This window comes from Myotis brandtii, unplaced genomic scaffold (assembly GCF_000412655.1).
Source record: "Myotis brandtii unplaced genomic scaffold, ASM41265v1 scaffold129, whole genome shotgun sequence".
NCBI lineage: Eukaryota > Metazoa > Chordata > Mammalia > Chiroptera > Vespertilionidae > Myotis > Myotis brandtii.
In genome coordinates, this window is record NW_005354551.1 from 1,557,775 (window position 1) to 1,576,108 (window position 18,334).

At 47.7% G+C, this 18,334-nt stretch overlaps 1 protein-coding gene across 1 annotated transcript in view; it reads right to left on the bottom strand.

The window, feature by feature from the left end:
• Positions 1-677: 677 nt before the first annotated feature.
• PINK1 (PTEN induced putative kinase 1) overlaps positions 678-18,334 on the bottom strand; it is a 25,022-nt gene continuing 7,365 nt past the window's right edge. The window contains exons 2-8 of the mRNA XM_014534360.1: positions 13,862-14,168; positions 11,474-11,574; positions 8,134-8,316; positions 6,727-6,890; positions 3,204-3,331; positions 2,605-2,841; positions 678-1,324 (exon numbers count right to left, since the gene is read on the bottom strand). Coding sequence (XP_014389846.1) covers positions 1,067-1,324; positions 2,605-2,841; positions 3,204-3,331; positions 6,727-6,890; positions 8,134-8,316; positions 11,474-11,574; positions 13,862-14,168 — 1,378 coding nt within the window. The 3' untranslated portion in view covers positions 678-1,066. The remainder of the gene's footprint in view (positions 1,325-2,604; positions 2,842-3,203; positions 3,332-6,726; positions 6,891-8,133; positions 8,317-11,473; positions 11,575-13,861; positions 14,169-18,334) is intronic.

Sequence of the window (18,334 nt, forward strand, 5' to 3'; positions counted from 1 at the left end):
CCGGCAAGTTTAAAACACCATGCTGTTAATTCCCATTCCATTGGTCATTTTAGCTCTGCTAGACTCAATGCAGCAGCTGGAGTGCACAGGCTCTCGTTTTCCAGGCCTGCATGTTTTTCATTCTGGTATCAATATACTGACCTGTGCAAACGCTTGCCTTAGCTCAGGTAGCATGCTGCTGACAGCGACGCCTTGGCCTGGATCCTCTATAAAGTGGCGTGCAGGTCCACCCCTCCCCAGCCCAGCCTCATTTAACAGCCCAGCCATCTACTCTTCAGAGGTCTGTGAAGACAGAACATGAGCGTAAGGTAGGGCTTTGTGGTCAGCAGTTAACACCTGAGTGTATCTTCTCACCTTTGTAGGCTAAGATCTTACCACAATTTTAGCATCCATACACATAGGGGCTGATTAGTGCTTTTTTTTTAAGAGTTAGGCCCTTTGACTTCATCTAGACCAGGGGGTTGGCAAACTATGGCCTATGGGCCAATCCAGCCTGCTGCCTATTTTTGTATGATCTGCAAGCAAAAAATAATTTTAAAAACCATTTAAAAACATAAAAAACAAGACTAAGTGACACATGAAATTCAGTGTCCATAAATAAAGCTCCTGCAAGCAAAAAATAATTTTAAAAACCATTTAAAAAACAAGACTATTTAAGTGACACATGAAATTCAGTGTCCATAAATAAAGCTTTACTATTGGCATGCAGCCACACCTGTTTGTTTCCATATTTAAGACTGCTTTTGTGCCACAACAGCAGAGTTGAGTAGCTGCAGCAGCCTGGGTGTTTACTATGGGGCCCTCTATAGGAAAAGTAAGAAATGTACGTAGATGCACCACAATCGCACAGCTAGAGTTAATAGCTACAGACCGTGAACCTCACTCAACTTGTTCCTCCCATTTGCCAAACCAGATGCCTTCTTTTCCACTGACCAGCCCTCTCTGTGCCATCTTTTCTCCTGACTCTCTCCTCACACCTCAGACCCCCCGCCCCCTTCAGCATTCACAGACCATCACGACATCGATGCTGCAAGTTCTTTTAGTAATTCACCAGCTACAACAGCCTTCATGGGGCTGCCCTCCAAGAGTAGAGGAGGAGGGCTGCTTGGCACAGCGCCTCATATTCCAGGTTGGCCAGAAATAACATCTTCATTTTTGTTTCCACACAGCTCTTCTCTGTAAGCCTGTCGGCCAACAGAGTGGCTGCTGATTGTTGGAGGAGCCAGCCAATCATCTTGTCTAGTTTCAGATTCTTCAGGGCTAGAGTTTGTTCACCCCAGAGGCTTAAATGAAGCACATTAGCAGCTACTCGGGCAGATGGTCTCTGCAACAGGAAGGGAAGCTGAGGCTTAGAACATCTGTGACAAAGTGTTCAGCCCACAACCCTCTTCGGTAAGGAATCCTCATTTCAGGTTCTTCCCTCCCCTGGTCCCAACCAAATTCTTCTCCGCCCGTCTCTCCCCTACCACACCTTTCACTTTCCTGACATATTGGCTGCTTTCTACCCATGCTCCAGGCTTTCCCATGTTTACATGTTTGCCTGGGGGCAGTGTGCTCCCAGTGGGCCTCCCCATCACGGAGGGCCCACAAACTGCCTCCTGCTAGGAGCACTGTCTGGAATGAGTTGTATCTCATAGTAACTGGTAGCAGAAAGCATTACTGTGACCATGACAGCACCCTGTGCAAGATGGGAGGGAAGTGGAAGAACAGAATTTGAACCCTGGTCTGCCTCTGCTCTGTTCACTAAGCATGCCACCTGAACCAGACCTGCCACCCCAACCGTGTGGCCTCTCCTGTGTTAGCCTTTAGATTCCTTATAGCAGTGGTCGGCAAACTCATTAGTCAACAGAGCCAAATATCAACAGCACAATGATTGAAATTTCTTTTGAGAGCCAAGTTTTTTAAACTTAAACTATATAGGTAGGTACACTGTTATTAACTTAATTAGGGTACTCATAAGGCTTAGGAAGAGCCACACTCAAGGGGCCAAAGAGCTGCATGTGGCTCGTGAGCCAGTTTGCCGACCACGGCCTTATAGTAACTTCAGAATGTCCAGATCTGCTCTCATACATGTCTTTACATCTACTGTCTCATTAGATCTCAGCCATTTCCATAAACTACATCTCCAACAGACATTTCTTAAAAATGCATCTTTCTCCCTCTGAGTAACGTAAGCAACTAAAGCCAAGAAGAGCTGACCTGCTGGGATTCTAATTTGGTGGCTAGTTCCCCTACTCCAATTCATACTAAACTCTGTTTTGCTCTCCTGTACTTGGTTTTTAAATCTTTGTAAGGCAGAAGAGTTGTTGGTCACTCTACATCAGGGGTGGGGAACCTTTTTTCTTCCAAGGGCCATTTGGATATTTATAACATCATTCTCAGGCTACACAAAATTACCTTAAAAATGAGCCTGCTATATTTACTTGGTCTAACATTTAATGAACTCACCCCGAATGCCTTGGCAGGGACAGTCCAAATGATGTTGCCAGCTGTATGCCCGCGGGGCAGATGTTCCCGACCCCTGCTCTAGTGCTTGCCCAACGCTGATCTTTACTCTGAGGTTTCTACCTGCAAATTCCCTGCAAAACCTGGGGATGGCCTCACCTTGCTGGCCTTCCGCTGCAGCAGTGATCTCACCAGCTGTCTCGCATCTAGAGGCACCGACTCGGGCAGTGTAGGCAGCTGAGTCTCTTGGTAGCTTCGGCTTTCAAGGTAGACTCCACCCTCGCCGTAAAAAGGATTGGGGAGCCCGAAGATTTCATAGGCGAGTGCTCCCACTGCCCAGGCATCAGCCTTGCTGTAGTCGATCACCACCCTGGGGCCAGGGCAGGCCGTGGACACCTGCTCAGAAAGCAATGGATGAGCAATCATGTTGCTGGTATTTCTAAGCTACTCATGCTCCTGCATGCCACCTGATTCATGGGCTAATCTGAACTCTGTCCTAAGGAACCTAGAATTTTAGTGAGTTGTAGCTCAGACCCAGAAGAATCTGTCTATGCTGTCGACTTTGTGCTGACAAAACATGCATCTCCCAGGAACATTGGGGAGATCCAGACTAAAGCAAAGTGGCAGGGAAGGGACTGGTGCCAAATCATGGGTCATGAAAGCTGGAGGAGCTGAGAAAATGATGAGGCATGAAGTCTTGTTCTATCAGTGGAAACACCAGAGTTGCTGATGGCGCATGACATCTCAGCAGGACTCACCTCAGGAGCCATCAGGCAGCCGTTTCCGCCCCGATCCACATCCCAGCTGGTAAACGGCAACTGCAGGCCGATGCGTTCATCAGCCAGGCAGCAACCAAAATCTGAGATTACCAGCCAGGGGCAGCCGTCTGGGGAAGGGACAGAGCGGGTAAGCAACTGCTTCTCCATCTTTCCTCTGAGAGGCCCTCCTATGAACCTACTAAAGCCACCATCAAGACGTAGGGGAGAGGGGCTAACAGGGACTCAGGGTTGGTACAGGAGAGCAGAGAGCTCTCCAGAGAGCCAAATGGGAAGGCCAGCTACACAAATACAGAAATGCCTCTAGAAAATAAAGGCTCCCTGACAAAGCCCTCAAACAAAGAACTGGATAAAAGTTTGGATCAATCTAGATTGGCCGGTGTCCTCAGTGGTTATAGAGTGTTGGCCCATACACCTTTAAAGGGTGCCAGGTTCGATTTCTGGTCAAAGGCAACCAATTGATGTGTCTCTCTCACATCAATGTTTCTCTTTCTCTCTCCCCTCCCCTCTCTCTCTAAAAATCAGTGGAAAAAATATCCTCAAGTGAGGATTAACAGCAGAAAAGTTTGGATCAGTCTAAATAATGAAGTCATTGGACCTGTCCCAAGGCTGAAGGACTGCTCATAATTTACTTAACAGATGGTGCTTGGCTTAAATGACCTCGAAGGGCCCTTATTTGAACCTGAAAACCCAAATCCACACCTAAGAAACAGGTGCATTAGGAATTCGTTATTTGTAAAAGTATTCACACAGACTTCCTTTAAGAAGCCAGTTCCTCTAGTAATTTAACTGCATGTTTACTTATTTCAAATCTAGATCAAAAGTGATCAGATATATGAACTACTTTACAGTATCCCCAAACAATTAACCATCCACGTTCTACTTGAATGCTTCCAGTGATGGGAACTCATTATTTCCAGAGGCAACTGGGCTTATATTTGGACAGCTTTCAGTTTAAAAATTCTTTCTTATATTGAGCTAAAGTCTACCTCTTTTACTTTAATCAAGAAAACTTCCATCACTAGGGTTGTTCTGTACATGGGCAACAGAAAGGAACTTGGGAATGTTAATCACTCCACAAATCCCATGGAGAACGAAAGCTTCCACTTTGAAGGACAGATTGCTCATGTCTTGTGTACAGAGCTAAATATAGATACAACTTATAATAGGATATAAAAACCAAAAAGGACCTATGTCCCCAGACCCCTGGAAAGCTCTGCGGTGTGGGCGGACACCTACCTGCATCCAACTCCACAAGGATGTTGTCAGATTTTAGGTCCCTGTGTGCGACGCCCTGTTGAACCAGATGATCAACTCCTTCCAAGAGCTGCAACATCATCACAGTGGCGAGGCGGGGGCTTGGGGTGTTCTCTCGAAGGTACTGGCGCAAGGTACAGGGGTAGCTGGTGGAGAAGGTGACGGAATCTCTATCATGCACTGACACTTGCTAGCATCTTATTTATTACTAGGATGATGGGCTTGCCTCTTTTATCTGGAGCTTTTTGATTTCTTTTTGCCCCAAGTATCCTTTGTTCCCACCCACTATCCTGAAATTAGGAAGAGCCAGGCCTCACATGTTAATAGTACAGATCTTATTTCCTTAAAATGTCCATGGCTGCAATGTTAAGGGGTGCAGAGGGGGAGAAGAACTGTGTATGTTAAAAAACAAACAGCCCTAGCTGGTTTGGTTCAAGTGGATAGAGCGTCAGACTGCTGACTGAAGGGTCCCGGGTTCAATTCCAGTCAAGGGCACATGCCCAGGTTGCAGGCTCTCATCATTAAATGATGATAATAAGACATTATTAATATGATTGCTGCATTGTACTTTCCAGATCACTGGAAAAAATATGCCTAGGCATATGGGAGTAAGGTAAAAGAGCATGGGCACAGCAGAGGGAAATGCTAGTAAGTAATCCTAACTAATAAAAGAGTGATATGCAAATTGACCATCACTCCAACACACAAGATGGCCACCCCCATGTGGACACAAGATGGCCGACAGGGGAGGGCATTTGGGGGGGACCAGTCCTGCAGGAGAGGGTAGTTGGGAGGGACAAGGCCTTCAGGGGAGGGCAGTTGGGGGGGCCAGCCCTGCAGGAGAGGGCAGTTGAGGGGGACCAGGCCAGCAGGGGAGAGCAGTTGGGCGTGACCAGGCCAGCAGGGGAGGGCAGTTGGGGGAGACCAGCCCTGCAGGAGAGAGCAGTTGGGGGTCAATCAGGCTGGCAGGGGAGGGGTTAGGGGCAATCAGGCAGGCAGGCAGGGAGGCAAGCAGTTAGGAGTCAGCGGTCCCAGATTGTGAGAGGGATGTCTGACTGCCAGTTTAGGCCTGATCCTAAACCGGCAGTTGGACATCCCCTGAGGGGTCCCGGATTGGAGAGGGTGCAGGCTGGGCTGAGGGCCCATTCCCATCCACCCCACCCCCCCTGCACAAGTTTCGTACACCGGGCCTCAAGTCTATAATAATAATAGCATAATATGCTAATTAGACCGGACGTCCTTCCGGACAAAGCCGGGGCTGCAAGGGAAGCCCGGGTCCTGGGTGCCTGCCAGCAGCCGGAAGGAAGCCTGGGTCCTGGGTGCCAAAGGGAAGCCGGTGCCGACAGCCGGGGAAGGAAGGCTTACTCTTGCACGAATTTCATGCATTGGGCCTCTAGTATTTTACATAAAAGCACAAGGTGAAAAGTCTGTTCTAAATGAAGAGATTCTGTTTATGGAAACTTGCCCTTGGCATGGCCTTATCTCCCAAAGGATGAGGATCCTCTTCCCCCTCCCCTCTCTCTCTAAAAATCAGTGGAAAAAATATCCTCAAGTGAGGATTAACAGCAGAAAAGTTTGGATCAGTCTAAATAATGAAGTCATTGGACCTGTCCCAAGGCTGAAGGACTGCTCATAATTTACTTAACAGATGGTGCTTGGCTTAAATGACCTCGAAGGGCCCTTATTTGAACCTGAAAACCCAAATCCACACCTAAGAAACAGGTGCATTAGGAATTCGTTATTTGTAAAAGTATTCACACAGACTTCCTTTAAGAAGCCAGTTCCTCTAGTAATTTAACTGCATGTTTACTTATTTCAAATCTAGATCAAAAGTGATCAGATATATGAACTACTTTACAGTATCCCCAAACAATTAACCATCCACGTTCTACTTGAATGCTTCCAGTGATGGGAACTCATTATTTCCAGAGGCAACTGGGCTTATATTTGGACAGCTTTCAGTTTAAAAATTCTTTCTTATATTGAGCTAAAGTCTACCTCTTTTACTTTAATCAAGAAAACTTCCATCACTAGGGTTGTTCTGTACATGGGCAACAGAAAGGAACTTGGGAATGTTAATCACTCCACAAATCCCATGGAGAACGAAAGCTTCCACTTTGAAGGACAGATTGCTCATGTCTTGTGTACAGAGCTAAATATAGATACAACTTATAATAGGACATAAAAACCAAAAAGGACCTATGTCCCCAGACCCCTGGAAAGCTCTGCGGTGTGGGCGGGCACCTACCTGCATCCAACTCCACAAGGATGTTGTCAGATTTTAGGTCCCTGTGTGCGACGCCCTGTTGAACCAGATGATCAACTCCTTCCAAGAGCTGCAACATCATCACAGTGGCGAGGCGGGGGCTTGGGGTGTTCTCTCGAAGGTACTGGCGCAAGGTACAGGGGTAGCTGGTGGAGAAGGTGACGGAATCTCTATCATGCACTGACACTTGCTAGCATCTTATTTATTACTAGGATGATGGGCTTGCCTCTTTTATCTGGAGCTTTTTGATTTCTTTTTGCCCCAAGTATCCTTTGTTCCCACCCACTATCCTGAAATTAGGAAGAGCCAGGCCTCACATGTTAATAGTACAGATCTTATTTCCTTAAAATGTCCATGGCTGCAATGTTAAGGGGTGCAGAGCGGGAGAAGAACTGTGTATGTTAAAAAACAAACAGCCCTAGCTGGTTTGGTTCAAGTGGATAGAGCATCAGACTGCTGACTGAAGGGTCCCGGGTTCAATTCCAGTCAAGGGCACATGCCCAGGTTGCAGGCTTGATCCCCAGTGTGGGGCATGTGGGAGGCAGCCGACCAATGAATTTTAACTCATCGTTGATATTTCTATCTCTCTCCCTCCCTCTCTAAAATCAATAAAAACATACATCTATACTAATAATAGAGGAATATGCAAATTGCCTGGGATGCTGTCACAGTAACAACCAAACAGCAGGCTGTGTGGGGCGAGCAGGCCGGCAGGGGGGGCAGTAAGGGTTGATCAGGTCGGCAGGCAGAGGTGGTTAGGGGTGATCGGGCTGGCAAGGGGGGCAGTTAGGGGTGATCAGGCCAGCAGGCAGGTGAGCAGTTAGGAGTCAGCGGTCCCAGATTGTGAGAGGGATGTCTGACTGCCAGTTTAGGCCTGATCGTAAACCGGCAGTTGGACATCCCCTGAGGGGTCCTGGATTGGAGAGGGTGCAGGCTGGGCTGAGGGCCCGTTCCCACCCACCCCACCCCCCCTGCACAAGTTTCGTACACCAGGCCTCAAGTCTATAATAATAATAGCATAATATGCTAATTAGACCGGACGTCCTTCCGGACAAAGCCGGGGCTGCAAGGGAAGCCGGGTCCTGGGTGCCTGCCAGCAGCCGGAAGGAAGCCCGGGTCCTGGGTGCCAAAGGGAAACCGGTGCCGACAGCCGGGCAAGGAAGGCTTACTCTTGCACGAATTTCATGCATTGGGCCTCTAGTATTTTACATAAAAGCACAAGGTGAAAAGTCTGTTCTAAATGAAGAGATTCTGTTTATGGAAACTTGCCCTTGGCATGGCCTTATCTCCCAAAGGATGAGGATCCTCTTCCCTGTGACCCTGGACTCCAGGTGCACAGAGGCAGGGAACAGCTCCCACTCCAGGTCCTGCCATACTCCTGCCACTTACTTCTTCATAACGAGGAAAAGTGTCCGGCCGTGGCCCACGCCTTCAGGGTAAAGACGTGGGGGCAGCACATCTGGGTAGTCGACCAGGGCCCCTGGCAGCAGTGGGACTGACGATGTGAAGGCGCGGAAGACCCGGATGATGTTAGGGTGAGGAGCCAGTTGCTTCGGACCTCCCTTAGATTTTCTGTTTCAGTCAAAAGGGACAAACGTATGAGGCCAGTAACAGGTAACAAGAGTTGGAAAGATAATCTAAGGCCACAGTAAATACTGCCATTCATTTATTCACCATTTATATCAAACATTTACTACAGATCTGCTATGTTCCAGATGCAGAGCCTGGTGTTAGAGAAAAAAACCATTAAGATGATGCATCAGATTTGATGAGCCCAGAGAAAAGCCAGTCCTTCTTCCCATCCATCCTTTCGTCCATCCATCATCCCATGTGGCAGATACCGGTTAAGAGCACCTGGAATCAGACTAGGTGCCTGAGTTTGGACTCCAGGTCTGCCACTGTACGTCCTTGGCCAAGTTACTTAACTTCTCTGGGCTCAGTCTCAAGTGCAGGGAAAAAGGTAGTAACATACCTCATGAGGTTGATAATACTTGTAAAGAAAGGACTAGAATCTCTGTGATTCCAAGTTCTTGCAATAACACTTTGTGTGGAGTATGAGCTCAATCAACCTTTGTTGAATGAATGAATGGATTCAGACATTTGGGAGTAGAGCTGTCAACTGCCTGCCCTCCCCACCCTCTTTCTCCAGGAGCCTCACACTCACAGCCTCAACCAAAGACGACTGGACTAAGGGTAGTAAACCTGGACACATCTGAGATCCAAATGGCTGACAGGAAAAGGGAAGGGGCTAGGTAGAATCTCTCTGAGGGTACGAATGCAATGGAGCTGGTGAAAGGATGTCATGAGATTTGCTTGGGCCACTGGAAGCCAAGGAGGTGTGTAAGCCAAAGGCAGGCAGGAACAGAAGAGCCAAGGGGTAAGAAATAAGGACACCAGGTGGCAGAGGAGAATGGAATAGAAGCCCACAGACATCACAGCTCAAGGCTGTCAGTGCCACCTGGGAAAGCTCTGCCAGCTGTCACGGGAGTCCAGAGAAGAGTGTGGCTATGCTGGGGAGGCATGTGCATGTGGGTGTTGGAGCAGGACAGGAGGCTGTGGGGAGGGCAGCCCAGTATAGCTAACTGCATGCAGAGGCAGAATAGTCATGGAGGAGCTTGGTGCCTTGGGGAGGGCAGTAGGAATTCAGTATGGTGGAGCGTAGCCTGTAAATGGGACAAGATCAGAAATCAGGGGGGTCCTAGCCAATTTGGCTCAGTGGCTAGAGCATTGGCCTGTGGACTCAAGGGTCCCAGGTTCGATTCTGGTCAAGGGCACATGCCCAGGTTGTGGGCATGCAGGAGGCAGCAAATCAATGATTCTCTCTCATCACTGATGTTTCTATCTCCCTCTCTCTCTGAAATCAATACAAGCATATTTAAAAAAACAAAGAAATTGTGGGGAGGAGGGTGGGAGAGGGCAATGGGAGAGAGGGGGAAGGAACATATGTAATTTCTCTCTGAAATCAATACAAGTATATTTAAAAAAACAATGAAATCGTGGGGTGTGGGGTGGATGAGGGCAATGGGAGAGAGGGGGAAGGAACATATGTAATAACTTTCAACAATAAATATTAAAAAAAAGAGAAATCAGGTGGGCGAAGTAAAGAGGAGCAGATGCAAAGGGCCAAATCTGAGATCCCTAGATGAGCAAAGGCTCCGTAGAATACACCCAGGATGCTCTCAGGGAAGAGTTTCTCCTGAGACCGTGTTAGATGTCACCTGTACTTTAGTAATAGACCTTCGGCCATATTCACCTAACCACTCAGCAGACACTCACTGAGCTGTGGGGGAACGCGGGAAACAAAACCTGGAAGTCCTGGCCCCAGAGAGCATCTAGCACAGCTGAAGAGACTGGGAATAAGTAGACACACTCCTCTATGATTTACAGTCTGATGGTGATAACTGCGATGAAAAGAAACCAAGGCGCGGTAAAGGACTGAGAGCGGCGGGGACTATTTCAGACGAGAAGTCTGGGCAGGACTCTGCGACAGGGACATCTTAGTGCTCACAGCCCCGTGACAGCACCCTGTCAGCAGGCTGAAGCTGACACCACAATATTAGCCCCCAAAAGCAGCTGACATTCAGTGGTCCACTTTTTCCTACACAGGAATCAGGAGAGGAGGACAGTGCTGAGCCCACAGACCTGCCGGACCCTCAGTTATACTGGCGCCTTTCAAGCAATGCAAGAGGTTTTCCATGTACATTCCCTTAAGTCCCTATTTCTACCTTCCTGGTTCTGACAGAACTAGATCAATAAATCAATCCTCTAGTACCGTGGTCGGCAAACTGCGGCTCTTTGACCCCTTGAGTGTGGCTCTTCCACAAAATACCACGTTAAACTTCCTGGCCCATGCACAGAAGTTGGTTTTCGGCCTGGGCGAGTCTATTTTGAAGAAGTACTGTTGATATTTGGCTCTGTTGACTGAGTTTGCTGACCACTGCTTTAGTAAATCACTCAAAATGCAGCAGGCCCACCTCCTCCTGGTGGTCTACAAGTATTACAGTGAGCGCAATTCCTGTTGTCACAGCTCAAACCTATGACACGGGACTTACAAGCCACCGTCCGAGAGGCAGCTGTCCACTGCTCCTCCCTGAGGGCAATGCTCTTTTCCTACTGCTTTGCCAAGCTAATGCCTAGTCATTCTTCAAAAGGCACCATGAACTGTCCCTTCAAGAGGCCTTTCTGAATGGCCACACCCTGGCCACGCACAAACCACCTCAGGGCTCCCTCTGCACCTGAGCGTACACCATTCTAGAACTTATCACACCTGAATGCTCCTGACACATCTGGCTCCTGGGCCTCATGGAGAACTCTTGGGGAACAGGCCACTTTTTTTTTTTTAAATCTGTCAGCACCATTAGGTGCACTGCAGTTGTTAGAGGAATGAATGCTACCTCTGCTGGGGGCAGAGTTCAGTTGGTACAGATAGGTGGTGCTCCACTGGGCATTACTTAGGAAGAATCAGAAATCAAATCAATTTCCTATTTTCTGAAATGGGCGTTTTGGGATGGCCCTCTCTCCTCACTCCAGTGTGCATCGGCAGGTAATCTACAATCTTTCCCAAGTTAATCACCCACCAACCGAAAATCCATCATTAACTACATCATTCAGTAAGCATTTGCTATCATCTGCATGTCGTGTCAGACGCTGGGCTGAGTGCTGAGGACACAGATGATGGTTTTGCTCTCAAAGAACTCACAGCCAGTCTGGTGGGCAGATGGGTGCTTACCTGTAAGTAACGTCTCCATACTCCCCGGCCAAGGCCACTCGACTCGCTGGGACTAGCTCCTTGCTCATTGTTCTAAAAATGGCTTCGCTGGAGGAACCGGCCTGAAACAAATCCACAATGAATCCAGGGTTATACAGACCCAAGCGGAATGGCAAGTCCAACCCCTCCTTGTAATCCGGACCAGAACAGCTACTGATTAGGATTTTGACCTTTAAGATAAGCCCAGCCGGCATGGCTCAGAGGTTGAGCATCGACCTATGAACCAGGAGGTCACGGTTTGATTCCTGGTCAGGGCATATGCCCAGGTTGCGGGCTTGATCCCCAGTGGGGACCTGCAGGAGGCAGCCAATCAATGATTCTCTCTGATCGTTGATGTTTTTATCTCACTCTCCCTCTCCCTTCTTCTCTGAAATCAATAAAAATATGTTTTTTTATTGAGCTTTCTTTCATTTTTGAAGTGTTGAAGCTGTTGCTCCCATTAAACTGTGGCAAGAAAGGAGACTACTGCCATAGCCGGTTTGGCTCAGTGGATAGAGCGTCGGCCTGTGGAGTGAAGGGTCCCAGGTTCGATTCCGGTCAAGGGCATGTACCTGGGTTGCGGGCACGTCCCCAGTGGGGGGCGTGCAGGAGGCAGCTGATTGATGTTTCTCTCTCATTGATGATTCTAACTCTCTATCCCTCTCCCTTCTTCTCTGTAAAAAATCAATAAAATATATTTAAAAAAAAAAAAAGAAAGGAGACTAAGGTAATTACAAACTTAGTTCTATGTTTTATAAGCACTTTGTTTTGTCTCTGCAAGGAAATACCAGTCATTTCCCATGAAATACAGATGTTTCTGCCAACATAATATGTTTTGACTGAAGCAGCATTATGCTTTGGGCAGTATTACAAAATAGCTGGCAAGTGCTTTCTGTATTTAAATATTGTAAAAAGAAAAGTTATAATTGTTAAAAAGCAGAACTTTCATTGCATTTTTTAAAATGTTGAAGTCAATGTATGTTTGGTCAATGTTTCCACAGTATTTATTAAAACATACTTTTTTTCTCTCCTTCAAATAAAAAAGTAACCATGTCTTTGTTGAAAAAAATAAAAATATGTGTTTTTTGGGGAGTGAAAAAAAAAAGATAAGCCAACCTCTCGAAGTGGCAAGCCAAGGTTAGTCCCTCCTGAGATAGGGCGGAGGTGTCATCCATGCCAACTCAGAGGATGTTCAGATGCCAGGGCAGGAAGAGAGATCAGGATGGTCAGGGCATGGGACCCTTCTTCCTGCCACAGATGCCTCTGGTAACAAGCAGACCTAGCCTCTCGGTTCCCTGCAGCAGACAGGTCAGAGCCTGACCAGCCCACTCAAGGTAAGGTTGTGCTGAATCACAGAACAGCTTTCCCATCTCCCAGTAAGAAACAAACAACCAACAATACCAAAGAGGAAGAAAATGACCTTATTCACCTCTTTTCACTATGAACAGCTCTCAGTACCCAAGAAACTTGAGCATCAAGAATATCCTGTAAGAATCAAGTCTTTTAGGTTTTCTGAATGCAAGAGCTCTCATGCCCCAACCAGTGGAAGTTTGACGCTTCCACTGGATGTTTTATAGGCAAAGGGTTCAGATGCTTGTTAGCTATTAACCCAGCTTGGAAGGGCAACAGTCTAATAACCTTCCTTCCCCAAATCAAAACAAGAAACTGCACTTCAGGGTCCAGCATGAGCTCATGGCTGTTTTTCATCTTAGACTTGGATGTATGCTCTGGGCAGGAGAAAGAACATCAGGTCTTGATGAATTTTCTAAGCCAGCCTATGTAATTGGCAAGGTAAAGAAATTACTCTCAATAGACAAAAATCTTTGCTTTTGTGGGGGGAATAAACTCAATATCCCAACACCTGGAGTCCTCCCAGAATTGACAGCAGGGAGGTGACAAGCAAGCCCCTGATCTGGAGGTAAGGTGGAGGGTGAGGTTAGAGATAAGGAGTGTGCCTCTTCCTCTCCAGTGAGGCAGGTCGCAGGAAGGAGAAAAGATGGTGGTAACTGCAGTCCTGAAATGAACTAACTGATCAGCCAGGACTGCCAGGTGAGAAACCAATGGTTTAGGCACTTGTTACTCAAACTTTGTTTCACAACCAGCGGCACGGGCGCCACCTGGGAGCTTACTGAAAGGCAGAATCTCAGGCCCACCCCAGACCCGATCAGAATCTGTTAATCTCCAGGTGAGTCGTGGACATACTACGTTTTGAGACACACGGCTTCACACTCCTGTGTGAGAGGGTGAAGAAGCCCGACTACATAAGCACCTGGACTGTGAAGAATCTGTCTTTTCCTATCCACTTCCTGGGAAAAAGCATCATCAGGTCCCCCGAGATTGGCACTCCGAAGATGGAAGGCCCATTCTTACCCGGATGTTCCACATCATCTTGATGGCTAAGGGGAAAGCAGGGGGCCGTGGAGCTCGCGCCTCCTCTTCTCCTGGTGGGATGACATCTGGGGCTCTCCCTGGAAGAAGCCGGATGCTCTTTGCCACCTCCAGGTTCCGGGGCAACACAGGCATGGTGGCTTCATACACAGCAGCACTGCAGCCCTTGCCAATGAATTGCCCTATCAGATACTCCTCCAGCTGGAAGCCCTGCCAGCGTCTCGTGTCCAGTGGGTCAGGGAGCAGCTTGCTTTTCTGGGTAAAAACGGTCTGTGAAGAAAGACACACACTGTGAGAGAGGGAGACTAGTAAGGCTACGTAATGGGAAATGGGGGAGGGGAAGGATAGCGGGGCAAGGTCTTCAAGTACCAGACTGGCAGCTAGTACAAACACAACCAAAGTAGGTTTCACTGCTCAGCCTGGGCTCAGGCCATCCTGTCTTCCTCATTACTCAGAATAATTTTTCTCACACTCAGTCGCTTCATTGCATCAGAGACAACCCAACACTGAACATCATTAGTTAAGAGGTCAGAACTTCCAATTTCTGCAGGTGACACACGCCACTCCTTTGCTGCCTGTCAAGCCCCAGCACAATGTTGGAGGTTTCTGGTGATGGAGACAGCTCTCTCTGCAAAGGCCTTGGCAGGCAGCTAGTGGATGGTTGCCAGGAGCTGTAGATGGGCAGGAGTATGTAGTCAACAGCACCCCTCCACTTGTGAATGACCTCAGGTCACTTCTGCAGACAAGGGGGTAAAATCAGGAGGATCCATGGAGCTGAGTCACTAAATCCTCTCTCTACCTTTTAGGAATCTGGTGGATTCACTCTGTTTTCAGAAAGGAAACAAGAATATAATAATTCTGATGGAAACAGATGGAAATGCAGGTGCTGGTGGGGATGCACTCCCCCAAATCAGGGTCCTTCCGTACTTCAGGCAGGTGACATCACCCGGGCTTCACCTCAAATCCTATCTGATCTGCTGATCCCTTCCGTTCCGTGGTTAGTTACCCACCTCTAGACTTTCCTACTCTCACATCATCCCTTCACCTGCTTCTGAGCCAGATCGAACTACACTGCTTTCAATGTCACTCTCTCTTCTGTTCAAAAACCTAGCCAGTAGGTGACTCAGGACCTTGTCCTGGTACTTTGTGTATCTGAAAACTGTTTCACAGGCTGGTCTACGCACCACCCATATTTATCTTTCATATGCCACTCTCGGAACCTTTGCTCACACTGCTCCTCTCCCCTTCTATTTCTATTGTATTATTTTGCCTGGCTCTTCTCTACTCTTCCATCAAGTCCCAACTCAATCACTTCCTCCCAGTACAACTAGCCCTGACAAACCAGCCCACAGCAACCTTTCCTCTGGAGGAGTCCCAAAGCACTTAGTGTCTGTAACTAATACACCTTTCACCATAAGTTTTACCTAAAAAAAAAAAAAAAAGAAAGTCTATCTGGTCTTGTCAACTCAATTCTACTCCATGGAGCAGAAGCAATATTTTGTGGAGTAATCCTTTATCAAGTATCTGTTCAAGTCCCTGCTTTCAATTCTTTTGTGTGTACACCAAGAAGTAGAATTGCTGGGTCATATGATAATTCTATTTTTATTTTTGGGGGGAGCTGCCATGCTGTTTTCCACAGCAGCTACTCATGTACAGGTTTTTGTATAAACATAAGTTTTCATTTCTCTGGGTAAATGCCCAAGACTGCAATGGCTAGGTCATACGGTAATGCATGTTTTTTTTGTTTTTGTTTTCTTTTGAGAGAAACTGCTGTTTTCCAGAGTGTTTGTACCATTTTATATTCTCGCCAGCAGCCCAGCTTCTCTGCATCCTCACCAGCATTTGGTACTATTACTATTTTTTATTTTAGCTGTTCTAATAAGTATGCAGTGATGGCACATGGTGTTTTCAACCTGCATTTCCCTAATGGCTAGTGATCTTGAACATCTTTTCATATGCATATTTAACATCTGTATCTCCTCTTGATGAAATATTCGCGCATGTCTTTTGCCTATTTTGTAACCGAATTTCCCCTCCATATGCCTCCATTTAAATGGAGTAGCCACTATTCTACTGTGACACCATATGGAATTTTAGTATTAGAGATGCCAGATCTGGTCATTTTTTTCCGCAAAAAGAAATCGAACACCTGAATTTTAAAAACTGTGAACTAATTAAAAATTGTAAGTGAAGTGTGAGAAAAGGACGTGTAGACGGTAAGCTTAGGAGGATCGAGCTCCTCAGTTAAGAAAAGTCTCCGCCGTAACCGGTTTGGCTCAGTGGATAGAGCATTGGCCTGTGGACTGAAGGGTCCCAGGTTCGATTCCAGTCAAGGGCATGTACCTTGGTTGCGGGCACATCCCCAGTGGGAGGTGTGCAGGAAGCAGCTGATGGAAGTTTCTCTCTCATCGATGTTTCTAACTCTGTATCCCTCTCCCTTCCTCTCTGTAAAAAATCAATAAAATATATAGAAGACCTTCCAGACATTCTTCTGGACAAAGCCATGGTGGTGGGGCTGAGGTAGAGATGGTTAGAGGCCAAGAGGGAAGGGCAGTTGTGGGTGATCAGGCTGGTGGGGGACGGGGCCGTTGGGGGTAAGCAGACCATCAGTGGGGGTCAGTTGGAGGTGATCAGGACACCGGGGGGGGCAGTTTGGAGTGAGCAGACCAGCAGCGGGGCAGTTGGGGGCGAGCAGGCAGTAGGGAGGGAAGGTGGGGGCAAGCAGGCCAGCAGCGGGGGGCAATTGGGGGTGAGCAGGCCGGCAGGCAGAGTGGTTAGGGGCAATCAGGCAGGCAGGCAGGCAGGTGAGAGGTTAGGAGCCAGCAGTCCCGGATTGCGAGAGGGATGTCCGACTGCCGGTTTAGGCCCGATCCCTGTAAACCAGCAGTAGGACATCCTTCGAGGGGTCCCAGATTGGAGAGGGTGCAGGCTGGGCTGAGGAACACCCCTCCCCAGTGCACGAATTTCATGCACGGGGCCACTAGTATATATATAAAAAGAAAAGCCTCCATAATTTTAAGCAGGATTATCAAGTTTCCCACCTTGGCTTCTGCCAGTTAAGCAATAGCAAAAGGCAAGGACAGTAGCAGGGGACTAGGTCAGATGTCACCTGTCATCCCAAACTAGCCAGAGCTCAAACATGAGACACTCCAGTGCTGAGTAATAAGAACTGGGCTGGGAACCAGGAAACAGGAGAGAGACACTGTGGTCCTTAACCAGCTGTGTCCTTGGGCAAGTCACTCATCTCCCCGCCCCTCAGCCCTCCACTGTAGGGCAGTACCAACTCAGTCTGTAATCCAAACCCCAGGCAGAAGACGGACTCCCTGGAAGAGGGAGTTCTGCCAGCAGATGACCTTCACACTTGAACTGCAACGATGGCTCTTTCCTGGGTCTGCCTGCCTACCCTTAAGGTTTTGGATTTGCCAGCCTCCAGAATTGCAGAGTCAATTCCTTAAAATAAATCTTTTTCTATAAACATATCCTATTGGTTCTATTTCTCTGGAGAACCCTGACCTATACGGATTTTAGTAGGGTAGAAAAAGAGGTCTCTGAACTATTTTAAGTAATTTTTAAAAGCCTAAGAGCCCGGCTGGTGTGGTTCAGTGCTGGAGCCATGATCCATGAACCAGGTCACGGTTCAATTCCTGGACAGGGCACATGACCAGGTTGCAGGCTCCATAGGGGGGTGGGGTGGGGGGCGTGTGTGCAGGAGGCAGCCCATCAATGATACTCTCTCATCATTGATGTTTCTCTCTCCCTTCCTCTCTCAAATTAATAAAAATATATTCCAAAAGTAAAAAACCTAACCCCCCCCTACATAGCCACTCTAGATAACTCCATTCAGGTTAACTAAAACCGTAATATATTCCAAAAATAAAAAACCTAAACCCCCCCTACATAGCCACTCACTCTAGATAACTCCATTCAGGTTAACTAAAACCGTCTGGTGTGATGTCTTCTCTTGCTGTTCATGATTTTACTTTGGCTTCAGCTGTGCCACTCCTTGTCTGGCTAACCTGTGGAGGCAGCCGGGCTCAGGGCTAGGGCACGGGCTGCGGAGAGCCAGACTTTGGGCACCCCTCTTCACTGGCTGTTTGAGTTCAAACAAGTTATTTTGCCTGAGAACGTTTCCTTCTCCATAAATTGGGGACGACAACTACCTCAGGGACAGAATGTTATGACTTGTCATTAAATTTTTAAAAACTGACACAAAGCTATCAGCAATAGTGCAACAGTACATATAATTAGCAGCCTTTCTTCCAAAACATGATGCTTGAGGAAGGGAACACAGTAAAACAAAAGTGGGGTGCTGTCCCCACACCAGAGACCAGTAACGCTGAAATGGAGCCTTATGTGGTGATTTTCAAGGAATGTCCCAGTCTGAGGAGGGAGGATAAATCTTGACTAATTCAGGGCTTCGGTCACTAAACGCCTCCTGGCCCCGCCCCCTCCACC